The sequence below is a fragment of the Podarcis vaucheri genome (genome assembly GCF_965113315.1).
Source record: "Podarcis vaucheri genome assembly, chromosome: 3".
Classification (NCBI taxonomy): Eukaryota; Metazoa; Chordata; class Lepidosauria; order Squamata; family Lacertidae; genus Podarcis; species Podarcis vaucheri.
In genome coordinates, this window is record NC_138761.1 from 58,675,643 (window position 1) to 58,695,390 (window position 19,748).

The following is a 19,748-nucleotide window of genomic DNA, read 5'->3' on the forward strand; positions in this document are numbered from 1 at the left end:
TAACTCTTCAATCTCATATTAAATATATTGTTTCTTTTTCCCATTTCCCAACTTCTAGGCAGTTCCTGGAGAGCTTTACATAGTCAGTTTCCTTTAGAGTAGGAATGGGAAACCTCTCCAGATGCTCCACAGCCAGCATCACCAGTGGTGAGGGATGGTGAATGTTGTGGTCCAGCAACATCTGGAGGGCCACAGGTTCCCCATCCCTAATTTAGAGGCCCAACTCCTTAAGATTCTTGGTTTAGTAATGTGTACAACTTTTACATTACTAGGATATGGCAGGTTGTAGGTACGGAAACAGTCATGCAGCAAGCAGTGCTAATCTAAACACCCAAGCCCCCCATGAAACATCAGCCACTTTTCTCAGCTCAAAACTAACTCCTTTTTCTCTGGGCAAATGTAAAAGTTATCCTTTGGGGTTCCTGGCAGTACTCTGCAAGTGAAGTATAATACAGTCGAAGAACCTTGAGCAGCAGTGGTCAGCTACATGAATTATTCTGATGACTGGAAATGGTCAAGCTTACTGAAAGAATTACTCATTCATCAGAAGATGTTTATAATAATATGATCGAACCAGCATATTGGAACATGAATTCTGTTGCATTTGGGGCTCTTTCTCTAGCTACCCTTGTGCACATACTATGAATAGAAGCTATTACTTTTTGTTTCTCGAGCTTCAAAGCATCTCGTATCACGTCCCCAGATACCAGCTCCGCTTCCAGACACATCAATTGATCGTGAAGTGTCTCAGATTTGTTTTCTGCTTTTCTGGTCCTCTGCAAAACTTCCTGGTGTGATACAGCCTGAGTCTCCAGTGCCTCAGTCAGTTTAGCTATTTTGCTTTCAAGCTGGGATACCATCTAAGGGGGGCAGGAGGAGAAAGCAAACTAAAGTCAGAGGCTGAGCTTGAAACTAAACTGTGGTGCAAGAGAGGCATTGCCAAACTTTCAGAAATAGATTACACAACAAATAAGCATATGACAACTAGCATTTTAACACTGTATTTGAATAAATAACAAATAGCTATTTCAAGCCTGAGATTGTTTGCCAACCAGCTCTTAATTATGTATTTGATTACTTGATTGTAATACAGACAGATGACATCTTGTATTGCAAATCAACCATCACTGAACCATCACTGGAATTTGCAGTCCATGTGAGGCTTATAGATCAGGTTTCCTCAGACTTGGCCCTCCAGATGTTTTTGGCCTACAACTCCCATGATCCCTAGCTAGCAGGCCCAGTGGTCAGGGATGATGGGGATTGTAGTCTCAAAACATCTGGAGGGCCGATTTTGAGGAAGTCTGTTATAGATTGTGCCAGGCTGATTCAGTGTGCCAAGAACGTACAAAACTTAACTAATGGGGAGCTGTCTACATGGACTTCTCCAAATCAGAAGTCCTTCTCAGAAACAAAAGGCTGGGTGGGGTGGGGGATGAGAGACAGATAGAAGACTAACAGGCTTTGGACCACAGTTTGTGGCAGGCAAGCTGGACAATGAACTAGGTTTCAAATTGGACAGAAAGACCACATACCAATAAAATATGACAGGCCGTGGTGTGAGAAGCCAGTAAGACCATGCTCTGGCCAAATACCCAGGAACAAGGGTGGGATCTATTAAATTGTAGAACTTGAAAGCAGCTGAGGCATGAGGCAAGCAATAGATTGACTTTTGGAATGAACTACTTAATATATTTTTAAAACATATTTGACATTAAAACAGGAATGCTTTTAAGAAATGCATTTTACGCTGACTTAAAACAAAAAACCTAAAACCAGGGTAGCCAAAGCCAAAAAAACAGACTAAACCCTATTATGCAAGCCTGTATAAATGATTAAAATGTGTTTTAACTGTTAACTTTACAAATCTTCCATTAGACTCTTATAATTAAGAGTATTAGATTCCACTCACCACATTAATAAGATGGTTTAAATTTAATTGTACTTCTCTGTAGTGGCTTAGGTATTTATTTGTACAGTTTTAGCTCCATTCTCAAAATATTGTTAAATTGTGTTCCTGATTAGCAGATGTAAACCTCATGTTTGCAAGCTGGCCTGATTTTGCAAGCATTTATGTGCACAACTTTTCCACTGTCCGCTTCAGCACTTAAAGGTTGCAACATTTCAAATACAAACGAGTTGTGTTACCCGAGACTGAGGCACACAGGGTAAAGGTTGTATATAAATGCTATGAAACGCAAACAGCAACAAAGAGATGCAGCCGCACAGTTGAAAACATCAAGCCAAGCAATAATAGGGCACAAACCAAGCCAGCTGTTCCTAATGGAAAGATGGAAAAACCTGGCAATCCACCACCCAACCAGGGAATGTGGGTCGCCCCCCCCCCCTTTAGGGCCATTATGTAAAGAGATAGGGCAATGGAGGAATCTCCTTCAAATAACAGCCTAAACAAGGGCACAAAGTAAATGACAAAAGTCTTTTAGCAAATTTAGTCAAAGCAATTAAAAATTAATGCTGTAACTTTTTAGTTTTGGTCAACAAGACAGTAGGAAAAAAGCCATATGCTAGCTTCCCGTGAGACTTAGTGAAGGCCAGAGATCAGGCAGGGTAAGATCCTTGCAGCTTCCCACAGGCTCTCTGACTATAGCCTAATGTAGCAAAATGGATTTGGTTATTGAATTTTTTTGGTGAGGAATGATGAAAGAATTGAAGCTTTGAGGCTCATCTAAACAAAGTGACAGCAGCAGTGGGGTGTTATTTGTTCTCTACTTCCAACAGAATAATACAACCCGTCCAGGGTGCAGGCATGATGAGATACCACAAGATTATTATATCATTTTAACCTTCTCAAAAATATAGGACCACATAGTTTCCAAAGCTTCCACACGCTAGATGACTTTACCACCATTCTACACTAGCTATTTTAAAATGTGGGCCTCAAAGCCTCACTTCTACCACCTCACCTGTCTCAATGAGTTGTTGGAATATAGGCAAAAATATTAGATAACTTATTTAACAGCAAACCCTAGAATTTCTGTGGGTTTAAAAATATATATTGTTTGAGCCTTGCACCTAAACACGACATGCTAGATTTGATTTTACACTCTTTTTCTTTTTTTTTCTTTTTTTTTGAAGAGGCCAGCAGATGATCGATCAAGTATAAGTGTATCTGCACTCCAGCCAAAAAACCTGATAGCACTTCCCTTGGAAAAACAAGTTTGGAGTATGCTCAAGTCTTTTCTGACACTGTTATCTCAGTTCCTGACCTTCAAATAGGAACTCTCCAGAGGCTGAAGTGCACTCTTCCTTATTGACAGACATCATTCTGGGGCCATGTAAGCAGGACAAATCTGTACTATGTGCTTGTCTAAGGCTAACTTTTCTTCAGTAAATCCACTCAGTACTTTTCCATCTTTGCTTTCACTGAGAGTGGCCATTTCTATATGGACAAGTATGCACCCTACTTTCTGTGGTAGCCCCAAATGTTTCTGCCAAGCCCACTTGTACAGCATTTCATGAGCCATGGCTCAGAATCCTTCTGGAAAACCAAACCCAACAATCTCATCTCCATTCCAAACAAAAGGGTGCTCTAACGTCCCAGCCACCTGCTACCACAAGTCCCAAAGTTTTATCTCTTTTATCAAAGCTATTCTTGCCATGAGGATATCACTGAAATTCTAAAAGATCTTTCCACTCAAAGGTAACATTTATAAGCTATTACTACATGGAGAATTGGTATCTGAAGAAGTGTGCATGCACACGAAAGCTCATACCAAGAACTAACTTAGTTGGTCTTTAAGGTGCTACTGGAAGGAATTTTTTTATTTTGACTACATGGAGAGTTATCCCCACCTCACCAGCAGCCTCCAAGACATGGAGTAGGAATAGCACCGCCATTGCAAGAGTAACATGCTCTACTCCAATCATCATCACTCCTGCCTCAAGGGGTTCATTCACCTGCTCATTTTCCAATTTAAAATATAAAGGGTTCTCGAACTTTCTAGCCCCAGGACCCACTTGAGACAGTTGAAAGTACTAAGGCCCACCAGTCACAAAATGATGGCTGGTGAAGGTAGAGTGGTACGGTGGAGCAGCCTGTTCAAGCCAGCCAATCTTCAAGACACCTAGGTACTTCAGCTAATTTGCCGGATTCCTCAGTGAACTCCCCACTGGTGCTTTTCACAATCAACTTGCCACTGGCGCTTTTCTTGACCATAGATAGCTATGTATCTTAGGTAACCTCCACCTAAGTCTAACACAATGTATAAGGCTACTCAGAAACTTCAGTTAGTATAAAGCAGGGGTGTGGCCTGCAGGGCCTCCCCGTACAGCTTGCACCTCCCTCTGCAGTGTCAACAGAAGTGGTTTTCAAGCCAGAGAGAGAGAGAGAGAGAATTGATGGATGTGTGTGCATGTATTAGGGGTGCGGTAGATGTGGACGACACCAATTTTTGGCTCCTGGCCACTGTGGACATGCAGTGTCCAACAGATATCCCAATATACAGCACCCCTGAAGAGTCGAAAAGCTTCTCCACCCTTAGTGCAAAAACATGGAAGCTAAATTGTTTCCTGGATTAACTGAATAAAACACCAGTCACAACTAGTGCTGATACTGTTATTTTAACTCAATGCATTTTCAACTGGAAACTACTCTGAAAGTCTTACAATAAGCAAATATTCACTTTGGGTGCTGCACCACATGATATACTACTCAGATGTAAGTTTCATTAATTTCAGTGACTCTTTCTCTCAAGTAAGTGGATATACACTGCAGTGCAAGGCTGAAATCAATGGGATTTACTTCTGAGTAGGATTCTGCTGTGACAGCTATAAAGATTAATTAATATGGAGACCCATAATAAATTAAAAAATAAGTCACAGGAGGAGCAAAAGTTGATAAAATTCAATATTGCTGTTATTACTTGATTTGTGATTTCACTCTGAGATCTCCCACTAGCAATAAATTGAAATGAAAGGAAATTATACCATCAATATACACAGTTCTGCTCAGTCACTGAGCTCCAGTTCAGCGAAATTTTAACAATGAAAAGCAGCCTTGCACAATATACAGATGGACAGGCCTCCCAAAAGTGAAACTGATCATTTTTATTCCTAATAACTCACCTGACAGACTTAAAATTTTGCCCATAATTTGCCTGTTTCATTTTAAAATGCCGCACATGAAGTCTTCAAAGACAGGGAAGAGTGGGCTCTGGAAGTTTTGTCAACAGTTATGGAACCAATTCTTATCAGTAATGAATGGGAATTTAAGAGACCAAACAAAAAGATAATGATGAAAAAAGAGAATGATTGAGTATTGTGGTGGGATATGCTGTTGCAACTTGAAATCTGACAAGGTTCATATATTCTGCAAAAGCCTTGTGATCTGGCAAAGCTCTGAACATCTAATGCTGTAATTCATGCATGCACATACTTTCATCATGAGTTTACATATCAAAATTCTCATGCAACATAAATGCCACAGGGCATAAATAATTTTATGTGCATAGATTGTTTTCCACCGGAGGACTTTTCTTCATTCTACTACTACTATTTTTGAAGGCAGCCTCCATCCATGCCACTACTATGAGTGCCTGTTTGCAGCTCTGCCTCTCCCTAGTTAGATTGTTCTTATTTAGATCATCTCCCCTGCAATGGAAAAGAGGAAGGCTCTCTATTGTCAAGGAAAGTAGGCTCTGCGCCATACACCCAGGCTGGCCAAATATGCTCGGGCTGGCCAAATTGAAATGTTTAGGGCAGCAGCACTACTGCCAAAAATGCATTCTCTGTGGACATGTGGTCAGGGAAAGGATTGGATCAGCTTTGATTTAATTGGACATGCTTCTGCTATGGGGCTCTGGGATTGTCTGCAAAGTACCCGTGCTTACTTTCTGGGATGATGAGGCAGATGCTGTGGTGCTTAAACTCCAAAGCTGAAAGGCTTAGATTTGTTTGTTTCTTGTTGTTTTGCAAAGGGTCTATGCAGAACAAGGCAGCCAACACGTGCAAGGTTTCAATTCACACAGAAAATAAGCTACAGAAAATCAAGCTTCTCAAGCAATCACAATAGACATCCACATACTGTTTTTTTGCTCTCCTCCATGCGGACCATTTCTCGAATTTTTTCTACAATGTCCTCCTCAGATCGACTGGCTGTAATGCAGCTGCTTCCAAGCAGGGTGATGATTTGCTCTTTAAAGGCATCGTGCAGACGCTTTTCAGCCCTGACCTCTTCCATGCTTGCTTTCAGGTTCTCTTCTTTCTCATGGCAACGTTTCTTTAGGTGGCTCATTTCCTCCTGCAAGACTTCCCAAGCCCTTTGACTTGCAGCCAGTTTCTCTTGGAGGGTTCTGTTCTCCCTCTCGAGGTTCTGCTTAGCTGCTGTGGTGCTGCTCAGATCCTAAATAAAAGCCACAGCAATCATATTGTAGCCCCAATTTCCCTTTTCTATATTAATGCACAAGGTTTGCAGATTCTGCATTCAGGGTAATCAACATGAAATTTAGGGGCCATGTCCACCGCTCACCTTACTTTCCCCTTTGAACGTCCATGATAAGACAATAAAGCACAGCACAAGCTAGGAGAAGGGAATATTTGGGGATGCGGACCTGGGCTTGCTTGTCCTACTCTATGCCATTCATAGAAGTCTAGATTACATAATAATAATAATAATAATAATAATAATAATAATAATAATAAGAAAATATTTATATATTTCATAAAATGATGTAGTCCCACCTATAAATCACTAGATGACACCTACTTTTAATACCTTTAAGATTCTTACATACTTATGAGGATTCTCTGCCCCATCACAAACTCTCCATATCAGCTCAGAATGGCCTTCTGTGCGCAGACGATGCTTTGGAGAGGCACTGTTGCAGTAGGGAGTCTAAAATATAAGCAAGCGCCTGCGCACGCGCACACACAAAGTACTTGGTTCTCATTCATACAATGTGCTTCCAAAACTCACTGCCTCAGAGAAAAAATACTGGCAAAGCAAAATTTTGGTGATATTTAATGAAACGCTGTGGGAGTTTGGCAATAAAAACATTAGATGCTTGTGGACACAGAAACAAACTGTTTAAATTAGACGCAATCTATAAAAACAGCAATGGCTATTAATCCTACAAGTTTAATGCACCTTCTGATTAACAACTGGGAATAGGAAATACTTTTATTCTATGCAAAATGCAAGAATTAGGCAACCAGCTGAGTGCATGTTGAAAGGTTGTTCTGGTTTTTTTATGACTTATCTGGTTCTGGATGCCAAATGGGAAGTGGAATGCTAGATTTGAAGGGTCAAGTTTATTTCCCTAATTATCCCAACTCTAAGAATAGATTCTTTATAAGAAGAATGAGAAGTGTTAAGTGCATACTTGTCACCACTCAAACCTACTCTAATTAGAGACGTCACATTCAACAAAATCTGCCTTTGTATATTTTGGCATCCTTCCATTTAATTTAATTTTCCTGCTACTTTTCTTAAAAGATCTTGGTGGGGAGGAATCTAATCCAGCGCCAAGAATTAAATTACTGATATTACAGAAAATTGAGGAAACAATTTCAGATTGCAATATTATTTCAGCAAATGCACTCTTTCCTCATCGCAGGTGCAACACAACATCATTTAGAAACAAAGAGAAACAAATGGACAGATTCTTCCAACCACTCCTGTGAGTAACAGAAAACGTATGTTGTTATTCATATGCAAGGCCCAGAAAGCAGCCACGTCCCTCACACATGTTGGTGCATGTGGGGCACAGAGACTTTTTCCTATTTCTAAAGCTCATACAGAAAAGAAAGTTATAATCTGTGGTGCACTCTTTCATATTGAGGCAATGAAGGACAAAATTAAGGTCAAATTACAATGATATTGGTTGGGATAAAAGCTTAATTTGAAATCTCTAAAGAAAAACAGGATGATTACAAGCAGCCATCCTGCATTTAATGAGAGAAAAACAAACATTCCAGATTACATTTGTTTCATTCTTTGATGAAGAACTGCAGACAGTTCTTGGCACTGTGATTCAAAGAGTGTACCAGAGAGGAAAGAATTCAAAGAGAAGAACGGCTGATAAGAAGCCTGAAAGAAACATCATCTGAGGAAGGACTGAAGGAGCTTGGTGTGTCTCTCCTAGAGCAAAGCAAGATTTTCAAGCATTTTGTAAAAGATGCAAGAAAGGAAGCAACAAAAAACTGTTTCTCAGAACCACGGAGGTGGGGAGGTTTAAGAGGGGATGACAAGCAAAAGCAATGACAGGGAAACTGATTTAGATCAAACAATTAGGAAACGTTTCCCAACGATAGGAGAAAGTTAACAGAAAGCTGTGGAATTTTCTGCTTTTCAGGGAGACTAGAGAGGCAGACATCCATTGCAGGAGAAAGAATCAAAATGGGGGATCCAGAGTCCCTTCTGCATTTTGTGGGTAGTGTCCAACGGCTTCCATCCACTGCAGAATGTGTCAGTGCAACCAGGCAAAGAGGAATTTTTCAGTTATCCCCTCCTCTCTGCAGACCCCTGTGCCCCTAGCAGATGTAGGGGAGGCACAGGGGGCTTCAGAGGAAACAACACAGGGGGCTTCAGAGGAAACAACAATTTTCCAAAAATTGCCTCCTGCCCCAGTTCTGCTGATGAATTCCTTCTATTTTCTGCTGGATACTACCTTATGGTTTTCAGAGCTAATATCCATAATGCTCAAAAAGGCGAGGAAAGCAGAGATATCCTAGCATCCATGGTTACCGCATGCTGTGATATACATACTGGCAAGAAAGTATACGTGCTACTTTACAGGAAAGCACCTTACAGCAAAATTCACCAATTCTCAAAAAGTGACCCACACTTTCAAGTTATAATGTGATCTCCTACTTCAGAACAGCCTTCTAATCCAGCCTATCCAGTGCTAAGGAGTAAGTTTTCTTTTACTAATTTCAAACTTCAGTTAACTATTTTTGTAGCACCCGTTATTAATTATAACTCAGACAGCAGCCTTTGCCTAACAAGCAATATGTTCATTTGTTTGTGGCACAGCTTTTCTGCTTGTGACGTGAATTAATTATCCACAGTTAAGTGCATCTAGCACAGTAAACACACAGTACACAGCTCACAGGATCCAGTAGCTTAACAGTGAACCTGAAAGAGCAGAAACACTCTGGTCCTTCTTGACTTTACTTCCAAACTAGAAAACTATTGTTACTGCAAACCATGTCCCTTTTCGTTCGTGCAATGGCCCATTTGAATACTATAAACCTATAGTTTGTCAAATATCAGGAATGAAAACTCAGTTCAAACTATGATTTACGATCCTACTTTGTGGGTGAACTGTGATTTACATGAAGCATAGGTTGCTTGGCTTGGATGGAATGCCAAACTATGGCTTGCTATTAAACCGGAAGTGAAATGGCAAAGTAGTTTGTACAAGCACATTTGCAAGCAGTATTTATTTATTATAAAAATTTCTATGACAGTTATGTGAAGATTCCATAGAGTTATGTGAACTGACCCTTGGAAATGCTTTTAGAGAATCTAGATATTAATTCAATACAATGTAAAAGGGAAGCGGGGAGTGATAGTACCGCCTTTAAGGTTGGAACAGGTCTCTGTATAAAAAAAGGATTTTTTAAAAAATATATGTCCCAAGGAACAACTGAAGATTTATAAATTACTTCAAGTTCCTTTTTGACAAAGTTTTCAGATACTCTGGGGTAAAAAATCCCAAGGAAACAGAATTATTATTTTTTATAACTTGAATTTTTGTCCCTTATTTAAACAAAGAAAAAGTGACATTGGCAATGGTCTAAATGGCAGCTATCTACCCTCTGTCCAAATGAAAATTGTTCCTAAATTATTATTCTTGTTTCAGGTTCTTCCCATGACACTTCATCTCGTCAAAGCTGTTACAATGATCTTGTATTTTTAAAAAGAGACCAAAATTTGCAATGACATTATACAAAACCAGATAAAGGGGAGTGGGGGCTCCTTTATTTAAATCTATACTGCACAGTGTTTCACACACACCAATTAGCCTTTATCATGATGAAGGCAAGAAAATATCAGTTGAAGATGGAAGAAGATATGTTGAATCAAGTTCCATTATCAAGTTTCACCCAGTTTCAATTCTTTAAAAAGTCATTGTTGCTGTCTTGACTGTTTTAATGGTTTTCTTATTTTTTAATAGTTTTTTAAATTGTTCTTACCTGCCCCAAAATCACGTACGTATGATGAAGGGTGGGATCTTATAGGTGAGTGGCTTGAATGCAAGGGTTCAAAACAACTGATATATTAAGATCTGATCATGTTTCCAATATCTCATGAAATAAAACAAAATGTTAATATTTGACAGATAAGTCACTGCCGTATTCTCCATTGTGGTTTTGGCAGGCAGTCTATGCTTACAAAACAGACTTTCCAAAGGGCCATATCCCTTCCTTTACAACAATTCCTAAGTGCACCACAGTTCCTGTAAACATGTGTGACATCTATGCTGAACATTTTAAAAGGGCTTGAATTGAGTGACATAACTGTACAAGAGATCTGGGAAGTTCCATGACCACCAACCCCAAAAGCAGTGTTCTTACTTCAATCCAAATAATTTATCAAATGTGTTCCATGATTTCATAAGTTGTATGTCTGACCACATCCCTTAATAAAGAACATATTTGTTCCTCTAAGTACTATCACCAACAGTATAGAAGTTTTGGGACTGTATTGAGTTCAGCTGAGATGTGATCTGATGCGTGCCTTGTGTTTTTTGACAGAATCTATATTTTCTGGAAAGCCAATATCCCACAAAGGTCTTGTTGTTATGCAAGTTAAACGTGCCTGAGTTCCATTGTTTACCATTAAAGTTTTCAGACAAAACATAAGTTTAACTTTATATTTTGATGTACTCCTGAAGTGTTTTCAACAAGATTCATGTGACGTGTTTATTGTTCCTTTTAAAAAAGCATTAACTCATTTAATGATGCATTTTAAAAGCATTTACCCATTTAAGATCTATTAGATAAATCAGCCTTTAATTTAAGCCAGATCAGCTGAGTGACTCATGATCTTTTCTCTTTGCTCACCTTCTCATATCTAATGCTTGCCTGAACATCTGTTTCAGTAACTCTTGAACTCTTCCTGCACCGAGAACCACTACAACTTTGTGCGGACAACCACATTTGCTTACCTTATTACCATTACATGACCAGTTGCTTGAATGGCTTCTGGATTAAAATCCAGTAGCTGCAGTCAACCAGTTTGGAGTTTTTGTATCTGAATCAAAAAAATCAAAACAAGGTACCCAGTTCGCAATGACCCATACAGAGATGGAGACCAGAGGCAGGAAAATGATTCCCATCTGGAACCTGTGCATATGTTTGTGTGTATGTGCTTACTTCAGTGTAACAGCTGCCCCTGATTACAGTTGCTTGTTTAGCAGGAGAATTTAGAAACTTATCAATTTTTAAATGTCATCTGGCAGCTCTTTCACTGTAAGACGGAAGCTGCAAAGAATCAGGGACACCTGCAGTTGGTATATGCCAAAACAAAGAAATGTCTGTGTCCTTAAGTACAAAGTTTTTAAAAACAAATGGACAGTGTGAGGGGGTCTGATCTGGATTGAAACCCAAGTATGGAGAGTAGGGAAGCTTCAACTCATTTTCTCCTGCTATGTTCCTGATCTGAATTTGGATCGAGAACAAGGGTTAAAGAGTTAAAGCCCCTCTAGGATTCCAACTTTCCTAAGGAAAAAACTCCCATTCACATCAATGAGACTTTTTCTCCATGGAAAACATGGAAATCAGGCATGGGGCTCCAAGTTCAGATAGGGACCATTGTGAAGTGCAAAAGGTTAAAGCCCTATATGACAATTTGTCTATTAAAAATGCTTGCACTTGTCTAGTCTGATTCTAAGAAAACATTTTGTCACATATACTTCTCTCTCCATCTCCAAACTTGTGACAAGCGACCACCTACCTCTCTTCAAAGTACTGTAAGCCTTTGCATAAAGACTCGATGCCCCACAACAGAAAAATGAAAAAGACTTACATTACTTAACTTTTCCATGTCTTGACAGCAGGATGCTGCCTGCCTCTGTTCTTTGCTCAGTTCTGAGACGAGCCTCATGATGGTTTCTCTATTTGCCTTTGACTCCATGTCATGAACATTCGTGGTCTCCTGGAGTGTGGCAATCTGTCTTTTTAGTACTTTATTTTCTTCGTGCATGTCACTGATCTGGAAGCATGGAAGCTAGTTAAAAGTGGTTATTTAACACTCTTCCCTCCCCCTCCCTGGTTTATGCACATTTAAATACTCTTGCTTATCAAATTATACTTATTTTCTTTTAAACTAAAGCCATGATCCAATCACAGTTAAACTCTTTCAAGTAATACAAATGCTTTCTGCCATAACCTAAACAACCTTACAGCTCTGTGCTATTGCTATTCCGTGGGTCTCACAACATAGATATTTACACATTACTGGGCCACATCTCACACATCCTAAAGAATAACCATTTCTGGATAAGTATGAAGCATTGCTTTGATCAGGTATGCTGTATCCACTCGCTGGGTTTACTACCATAATTACATCCCTTTTCAAGGTTGACAGTTTCTCTACCTCTTGGGCATCGAGGTGTAAAGCAAGGTTAAATGTGTGGTGGTGGTGAATATGGTTTTTTTTTTTAAAAAAAAATGATATTTATTAAAGTTTCAGAAAAAGTTACAAAAATAAGAATAAGGGGAAAAAAGAAAGAATAAAGTACAAAATACAAAAAATAAAATAAAAACAGTTAAATACAAATCAATCTTTCCATGTCTTGTCTTTCATTTACTTGTTTCCCTGACCTCCTCACACCTCCCTTTTTTGTATTGCGGTTCAGTTAGTTAATTCAGCAAATCCTTTCCCTCTTTGCTTTTATCTTAATCCTTTATCTTAATGTATTATAACTTTAGATTCTCACCTGTTAACAATCCATTTTTACATGGAATCAACAGGGGAAACCCACATAACCTGAAGGTGTTGCTGTGTAATGCCAGGTCAATGATGAATAAAACCACTGCCATCCACGACCTGATTGTGGATGGAGGATTTGACCTGGCTTGTGTGACAGAGACCTGGTTGAATGAGGCAGATGGGCCTGTCCTTGCTGCCGCTTGCCCACCAGGTTTCTCTTATGCACAGCAACCCAGGTCATGTGGGCGGGGAGGGGGGGTTGCAGTGATTTTTAGGAAGTCATTAGTTTGCACCAGGCGTCCTACTGGGAAGACCCAGTTTTCTGAGTGCATGTTCTGGAAGTTGGGCAATAGGGGCAGTACAGGATTCCTTTTGGTGTACCGACCTCCCCGCTGCACCAAGGATTCCCTGTCCGAGCTGCTTCAGGTCGTGGCGGATGTTCTCCTGGAGACACCTAGTTTGGTTGTCCTAGGGGATTTTAACATCCACGCCGACACGACCTTACAAGGGGCCACTCGGGACTTCGTGGAAAGCATGGCCTCCATGGGGCTGTCCCTGAATAAGTTGGGCCCAACTCATAGTCATGGACATGCATTAGACCTGGTATTCACCTCTAGTGACGTGGGTGATCTGACACTAAGTAAAAGTGAAACCAAAGAAGTGCCATGGTCAGATCACTTCCTGGTGCAACTGGACTTCTCCGCGACCCTTCCCCTCTGCAGGGAGGTGGGACCAATTCGGATGGTCCGCCCCCGCCACTTAATGGATCCAAATGGTTTCCAGAGAGTGGTAGGGGATGCTTTATCCCATGTTGATGGCCTTTCAGCTGATTCCCTGGTGGCCCGCTGGAATGCGGAGTTAACCAGGGCTATCGACTGTCTGGCTCCGAAGCGCCCTCTCCGATTGCATGGAGCCCGGACAGCCCCGTGGTTTTCTTCGGAGCTGAGGGCGATGAAACAATCGCTGAGACGGCTAGAGCGTCGGTGGCAGAAAACTCACTCCGAATCTGACCGGACACAGGTTAGAGCTCAACGTCGAGCCTACCAAGTGGCGATAGCGACGGCGAAGAAGACTTTCTTCGCCGCCTCTATTGCATCTGCAGAAAATAGTAGCAGGAGACTCTTTCAGGTGGTCCGCAATTTAACGGAACCACCTTTACCACCGGGGCCTTGTAAAGACCCCAAGATCTCCTGCAACGATTTTGCAAAGTTTTTTGCAGATAAAATCACTCATATTCGGAAGGAGCTAGACACCACCGTGGGAGCAGGGCCGGGGCGGGAGAGTGCTAGAGCCCTGTCTGGTCAAGTTGCATGGAATCAATTTCAACCCGTTACCCCCGAGGATGTGGACAGGCTGCTTGGACGCGTGAAACCAACCACCTGTCTCCTTGATCCTTGCCCATCCTGGCTAATAAAAGCAAGCCGGGAAGGGCTGGGCGATGGGCTCTGCCGGGTGGTGAATGCTTCCCTCTGTGAGGGAACATTCCCAGATCCGCTGAAAGAGGCGGTCATTAAACCGCTTCTTTAAAAACCATCTTTAGACCCGGCCAGTATGGCCAACTATCGCCCAGTCTCAAATCTGCCATTCTTGGGCAAGGTGATTGAGCGTGTGGTTGCTGAACAACTCCAGGCACGCCTGGAGGATGCGGACCATTTGGATCCCTTCCAATCAGGGTTCAGGCCTCATCATGGGACTGAAACTGCCTTGGTCGCACTGGTTGATGATCTCCGGCGAGCTAGGGACAAAGGTGAGAGTTGTTTCCTAGTTCTGCTGGATCTCTCAGCGGCCTTTGATACAATCGACCATAACATCCTTCTGGACCGTCTAGAGGGGTTGGGAGCTGGGGGCACTGTTATACAGTGGTTTCGCTCCTTCCTCCTGGGCCGTGTTCAGAAAGTGGTGGTGGGGGATGAGTGTTCAGACCCTTGGGCCCTCACTTGTGGGGTGCCTCAGGGTTCCGTCCTTTCCCCCATGCTTTTTAACATCTATATGAAGCCGCTGGGAGAGATCATCAGGGGGTTTGGACTGGGTGTCCATCAATATGCAGATGATACCCAGCTCTACCTTTCTTTCAAATCAGAACCAGTGAAGGCGGTGAAGGTCCTGTGTGAGTGCCTGGAGGCGGTTGGAGGATGGATGGCGGCTAATGGATTGAAGTTGAATCCTGACAAGACAGAAGTACTGTTTTTGGGGGACAGGAGGCGGGCTGGTGTGGAGGACTCCCTGGTCCTGAATAGGGTAACTGTGCCCCTGAAGGACCAGGTGCGTAGCCTGGGAGTCATTTTGGACTCACAGCTGTCCATGGAGGCGCAGGTCAATTCTGTATCCAGGGCAGCTGTCTACCAACTCCACCTGGTACGCAGGCTGAGACCCTACCTGCCCGCGGACTGTCTGGCCAGAGTGGTGCATGCTCTAGTTATCTCCCGCTTGGACTACTGCAATGCGCTCTACGTGGGGCTACCTTTGAAGGTGACTCGGAAACTACAGCTAATCCAGAATGCGGCAGCTAGACTGGTGACTGGGGGCGGCCGCCGAGACCACATAACACCGGTCTTGAAAGACCTACATTGGCTCCCAGTACGTTTCCGAGCACAATTCAAAGTGCTGGTGTTGACCTTTAAAGCCCTAAATGGCTTCGGCCCAGTATACCTGAAGGAGCGTCTCCACCCCCATCGTTCTGCCCGGACACTGAGGTCCAGCGCCGAGGGCCTTCTGGCGGTTCCCTCATTACGAGAAGCGAAGCTACAGGGAACCAGGCAGAGGGCCTTTTCGGCGGTGGCGCCCGCCCTGTGGAATGCCCTCCCATTGGATGTCAAGGTGATGGACAACTACCTGACATTCAGAAGACATCTTAAGGCGGCCCTATTCAGGGAAGCTTTTAATGTATGATATTTTAGTGTTTTTTGGTTTCTGTGGAAGCCGCCCAGAGTGGCTGGGGAAACCCAGCCAGATGGGCGGGGTACAAATAATAAATTATTATTATTATTATTATAACATTGCTGCTAAAACCACTTAACTTCATTCCAACATCATTCTAACATTCATTAATTTTGCGGTATTTCTGTAAATAGTCTTTAAGGTGGTGGTGAATATGGAAGAACCTGTCTTATGTCAAGAAACATTGCAAGGAGCTTGCTTAGGGCCAACCACCTATAAAATGCTAGATTGTGCTCTACGGCATTGCTCCAGCCTTAGGTCTTTTGCTGCTTTCATTATTACCATACATATTAACCACTGGAATACCTTTACCACTGGCTTGTTTCAGGGGGACAGGATTGTTTAGGTCCATTTGGCTATCAGAATTATATTACCTTGGAAATGTGCTTCGCAGGCTATAGTGGGCTCCTTCTGAATGTGTGGGAAAAGGAAGAGCTATCATTAAGGTAATAAGGTAATTAAGGTAATAAAGGGTATGTAGTAGAATGTAGTAGGGGGACGCGGGTGGCGCTGTGGGTAAAACCTCAGCGCCTAGGACTTGCCGATCGCATGGTCGGTGGTTTGAATCCCCGCGGCAGGGTGCGCTCCCGTTGCTCGGTCCCAGCGCCTGCCAACCCAGCAGTTCGAAAGCACCCCCGGGTGCAAGTAGATAAATAGGGACCGCTTACTAGCGGAAAAGTAAACGGCGTTTCCGTGTGCTGCTCTGGCTCGCCAGAGCAGCTTCGTCACACTGGCCACGTGACCCGGAAGTGTCTGCGAACAGCGCTGGCTCCAGGCCTCTAGAGTGAGGTGAGCGCACAACCCTAGAGTCTGTCAAGACTGGCCAGTACAGGCAGGGGTACCTTTACCTTTTTTAGTAGAATGGTGGCAGAAGGTGGTCACACCAGGTAAGCGGAAAATGCATCTGGTTCTTCTGGTCAATCACTCAGTTTCAATAACACTCTGTGGTCCCACAAATCACAGAGATGCTGCTTTTAAATGTTAGATCAGTTAAAAGGTAAAACAGCAGCTATTTGTGATTTGATATGAGAAGAACATGCGAACCTGGCATGTAAAACATGGGTAGATGGAGGGGAACAATTGAGAAGCTCTTCTTGATGTGTCCACTAGTTTTCCAGATGTAACCTCAACCTCAACGTGGGCGGGAAGGAGGGGTTGCTATTGTCATTAAGGATTGCATCTCCCTTCCCAGATATCCCTTTCAGCAATCTGCCCGTTTTGAATGCCTGGACCTAATACTGGGCTCTTGAAACAGGACTGGGATTCTCCAAGGGATTTTCTGAACTGGGCCTGTGGCCCTGGATAAGGAAATGAGCTTGACCTTCCAATATGAATCTGGATCCATGCCTGCATTTTTTTCAGAACCATGTCCTTTCTTGCAAATTATGCTTCCCTGCTCTGGCACATCCACTGCTGAATATTTGTGGTTTCAGACTTTCTCCTCCTCAAAACCCCTACGACACTATGTATGTCACACTTTCCCATTAGGCTCTTCAATCATCTGCACATGACATGGTAAAAAATAGGAACTCTGGGTTTGGTGTGATATACATACAAATGTGGCTATGTCTCAAATTATGATATAAAACAGAAACCTTTGAGAGCAGCATTTCCTGTGGCTCTTCTTTCTCTATTATGCTCATGTCAAAAAAATGACAAAGGTGTGCAATGAATTCATTATGCACCCTGCTGGCCTTAGAGGCTTGGGTCTTGATCTCTTCGGACTCATTCAAATAGGTTCTAAAAAGATATAAAACAAAGAACATTTTTACATCAACACAGTGGAAACTTCAGCTGGTGCAGAATTCAGCAGCCAGGCTGCTCTCTGGGACAAGACAGTTTGAGCATACTGCACTAATCCTGGCCCAACTGCACTGGCTGCTCGTTAGTTTCTGGCTTTGACCAATAAAGCCTTAAACAGCTCAGGACCTCAAGGACCGCCTCTCTCCAAAAGAACTAACCTGCACCCTGTGTTAATCATCTAAGGCCCTTCTTTACGTGCCCACTCCATAAGAGGCCTGAAAGGTGGCAACACGAGAACGGGCCTTTTCTGTAGTGGCACCCCATTTGTGGAATGCTCTCTTCAGGGAGGCTTCACAGATGTCACCCTGGACAACTTGCAGGAAAGGTGGGATGTAAATGTAATTAAACTAAACCAAATCAAAATTCCAGTTCTAAAACATCTGCCCTCCATCAGAAATCAGGTCACAAACTATACTCAATAGGAGCCTAGGTCAAACTCCATAGTGCATTTACAAAGGTTTTTACATCATACCTCCCTATCTCTAGGCACCAAAGAAACAGGATAAAACCAACAAGCTACTAAGATCTAGTTACAAGCTTCATATATCAGGGGAATGCTGTGGATGTGGCATATCTTGATTTCAGAAAGGTTTTTGACCAAGTCCCCATGATAGTCACCTAAAACAATTACCCAAAAAGCTAGTGTTATTAAGCCTATTAGCTCTTACATACAAGCTCTCATCTTCCAACTGACCACAGAAACTAAAAAAAGTCAGTGGAAAATGCATGTGCTTCCCCAACTTTGTGCCCTCCAGATGTTTTCCAATATAACTTCTACCAGGCTCCAGCCAGCAAGGTGTGGTCCAAAACATCTGGAGAGTAGCAGGTTGGGAAAGGCTGCTCTAGGGCAATTATTTTAGGTTAAGATGTCAGTTTGTTTGATGTCATTACCTGACTTTACTTTCCAGTTCACTGGTTTTCTCTTTCAGTTCCAAATTCTCCTGGAGAATGGCCTGGGCTTTCAGGTCTGTTTGTTTTTTAGAAAAGGCAATTGTTCCAGATTCCTTCTCAATCTCCTGGAGTCTGCTTTGCATGGAGAGGAGTAGAGAAGATTGCCTAGCATCGTTCTCCTTATAGCTTTCAACGTCAGCCTTCAGTTCCTGAACAGATACTTCTTTAGAGGCTATTTTGGATTTAAGATCTTGAAGCTATAAACAGAAATGGATCATGAAATGCAGGCATGCAAGGGAAATCTCAATATGACCCAGTGCATATTTTAACCATTTTCAAGTATCAGGAGAGGGGGGCATAAGTTAATTACTTGTTATTAAGTTATTATCTTAATTACTGAATTTCTTCCTTCCCAGGACAGTTTTAAATTTGCCTATTCACTTAATTTTTTTTTAAATTTTTTGCATCAGTGTATTAAATTTAACCAGCAGGGTGGAATGCGCGTGAAAAGAACAAGCCTGATACAACCCTACGCACATGAATTTGAGAGCAAGGTCTACTGAAATCTGTGCCTTTCACTTCTTAGTAAATGTGCATAGGATTGGCTTGAAAGTACCATATGGAAGAAATGTTTTACCCCTCTATATCAATCAGGGCATGTTAAGTAGATCAAGTTTCTTCAAAAACATTTTCTTTGCAAAACATGCCCCAAATGAACTACTACTACAGATTAGTTTTATAGCACCTTCTTGCCCCTAAAAACGCTTCTGGACAAGCAACACAGCATACTAAATCTTCCATGTCTGAGTATTTATGTGAGGCTCTACCTCCCCTCACACTTTTTTTTCGGGGGGGTGTCCTTCTTTCAGTATTTAAAGCTTTCTTAAAAATTACTATGATGCTAGCCACTTCCCAAACTTCTGACAAAGGAAGCTGATTTTAGCAAAGATTGTTATTCTTATTTCACGTGGAACTCATAAATGGAAGCCATCCTGCCTCATCAACATTACTTTTTCTGTATTATCTGAACAATGATTTTTTATTTTTTAAAAAAATCACATAAAAATCTAGTTATTCAAGCTAAGATATGGTTACGGAACAGCAATTTGAGTCCTTAAAGAACAATTCTCAATTTCCCAGTTAAAAACTCATAGAGGAAAATGGAGTCAAAGTGTGAGTTGCAGAAATGAAATTAGCTACTTGGGGAAGGTTTTGCCTT

At 42.0% G+C, this 19,748-nt stretch overlaps 1 protein-coding gene across 1 annotated transcript in view; it reads right to left on the reverse strand.

Moving 5' to 3' along the window:
• Positions 1–19,748, reverse strand: part of CCDC170 (coiled-coil domain containing 170) — a 42,033-nt gene that overhangs the window by 10,325 nt on the left and 11,960 nt on the right. Inside the window, exons 3-7 of the mRNA XM_082215224.1 lie at positions 18,530–18,786; positions 17,431–17,575; positions 11,993–12,178; positions 6,044–6,361; positions 660–860 (exon numbers count right to left, since the gene is read on the reverse strand). Coding sequence (XP_082071350.1) covers positions 660–860; positions 6,044–6,361; positions 11,993–12,178; positions 17,431–17,575; positions 18,530–18,786 — 1,107 coding nt within the window. The remainder of the gene's footprint in view (positions 1–659; positions 861–6,043; positions 6,362–11,992; positions 12,179–17,430; positions 17,576–18,529; positions 18,787–19,748) is intronic.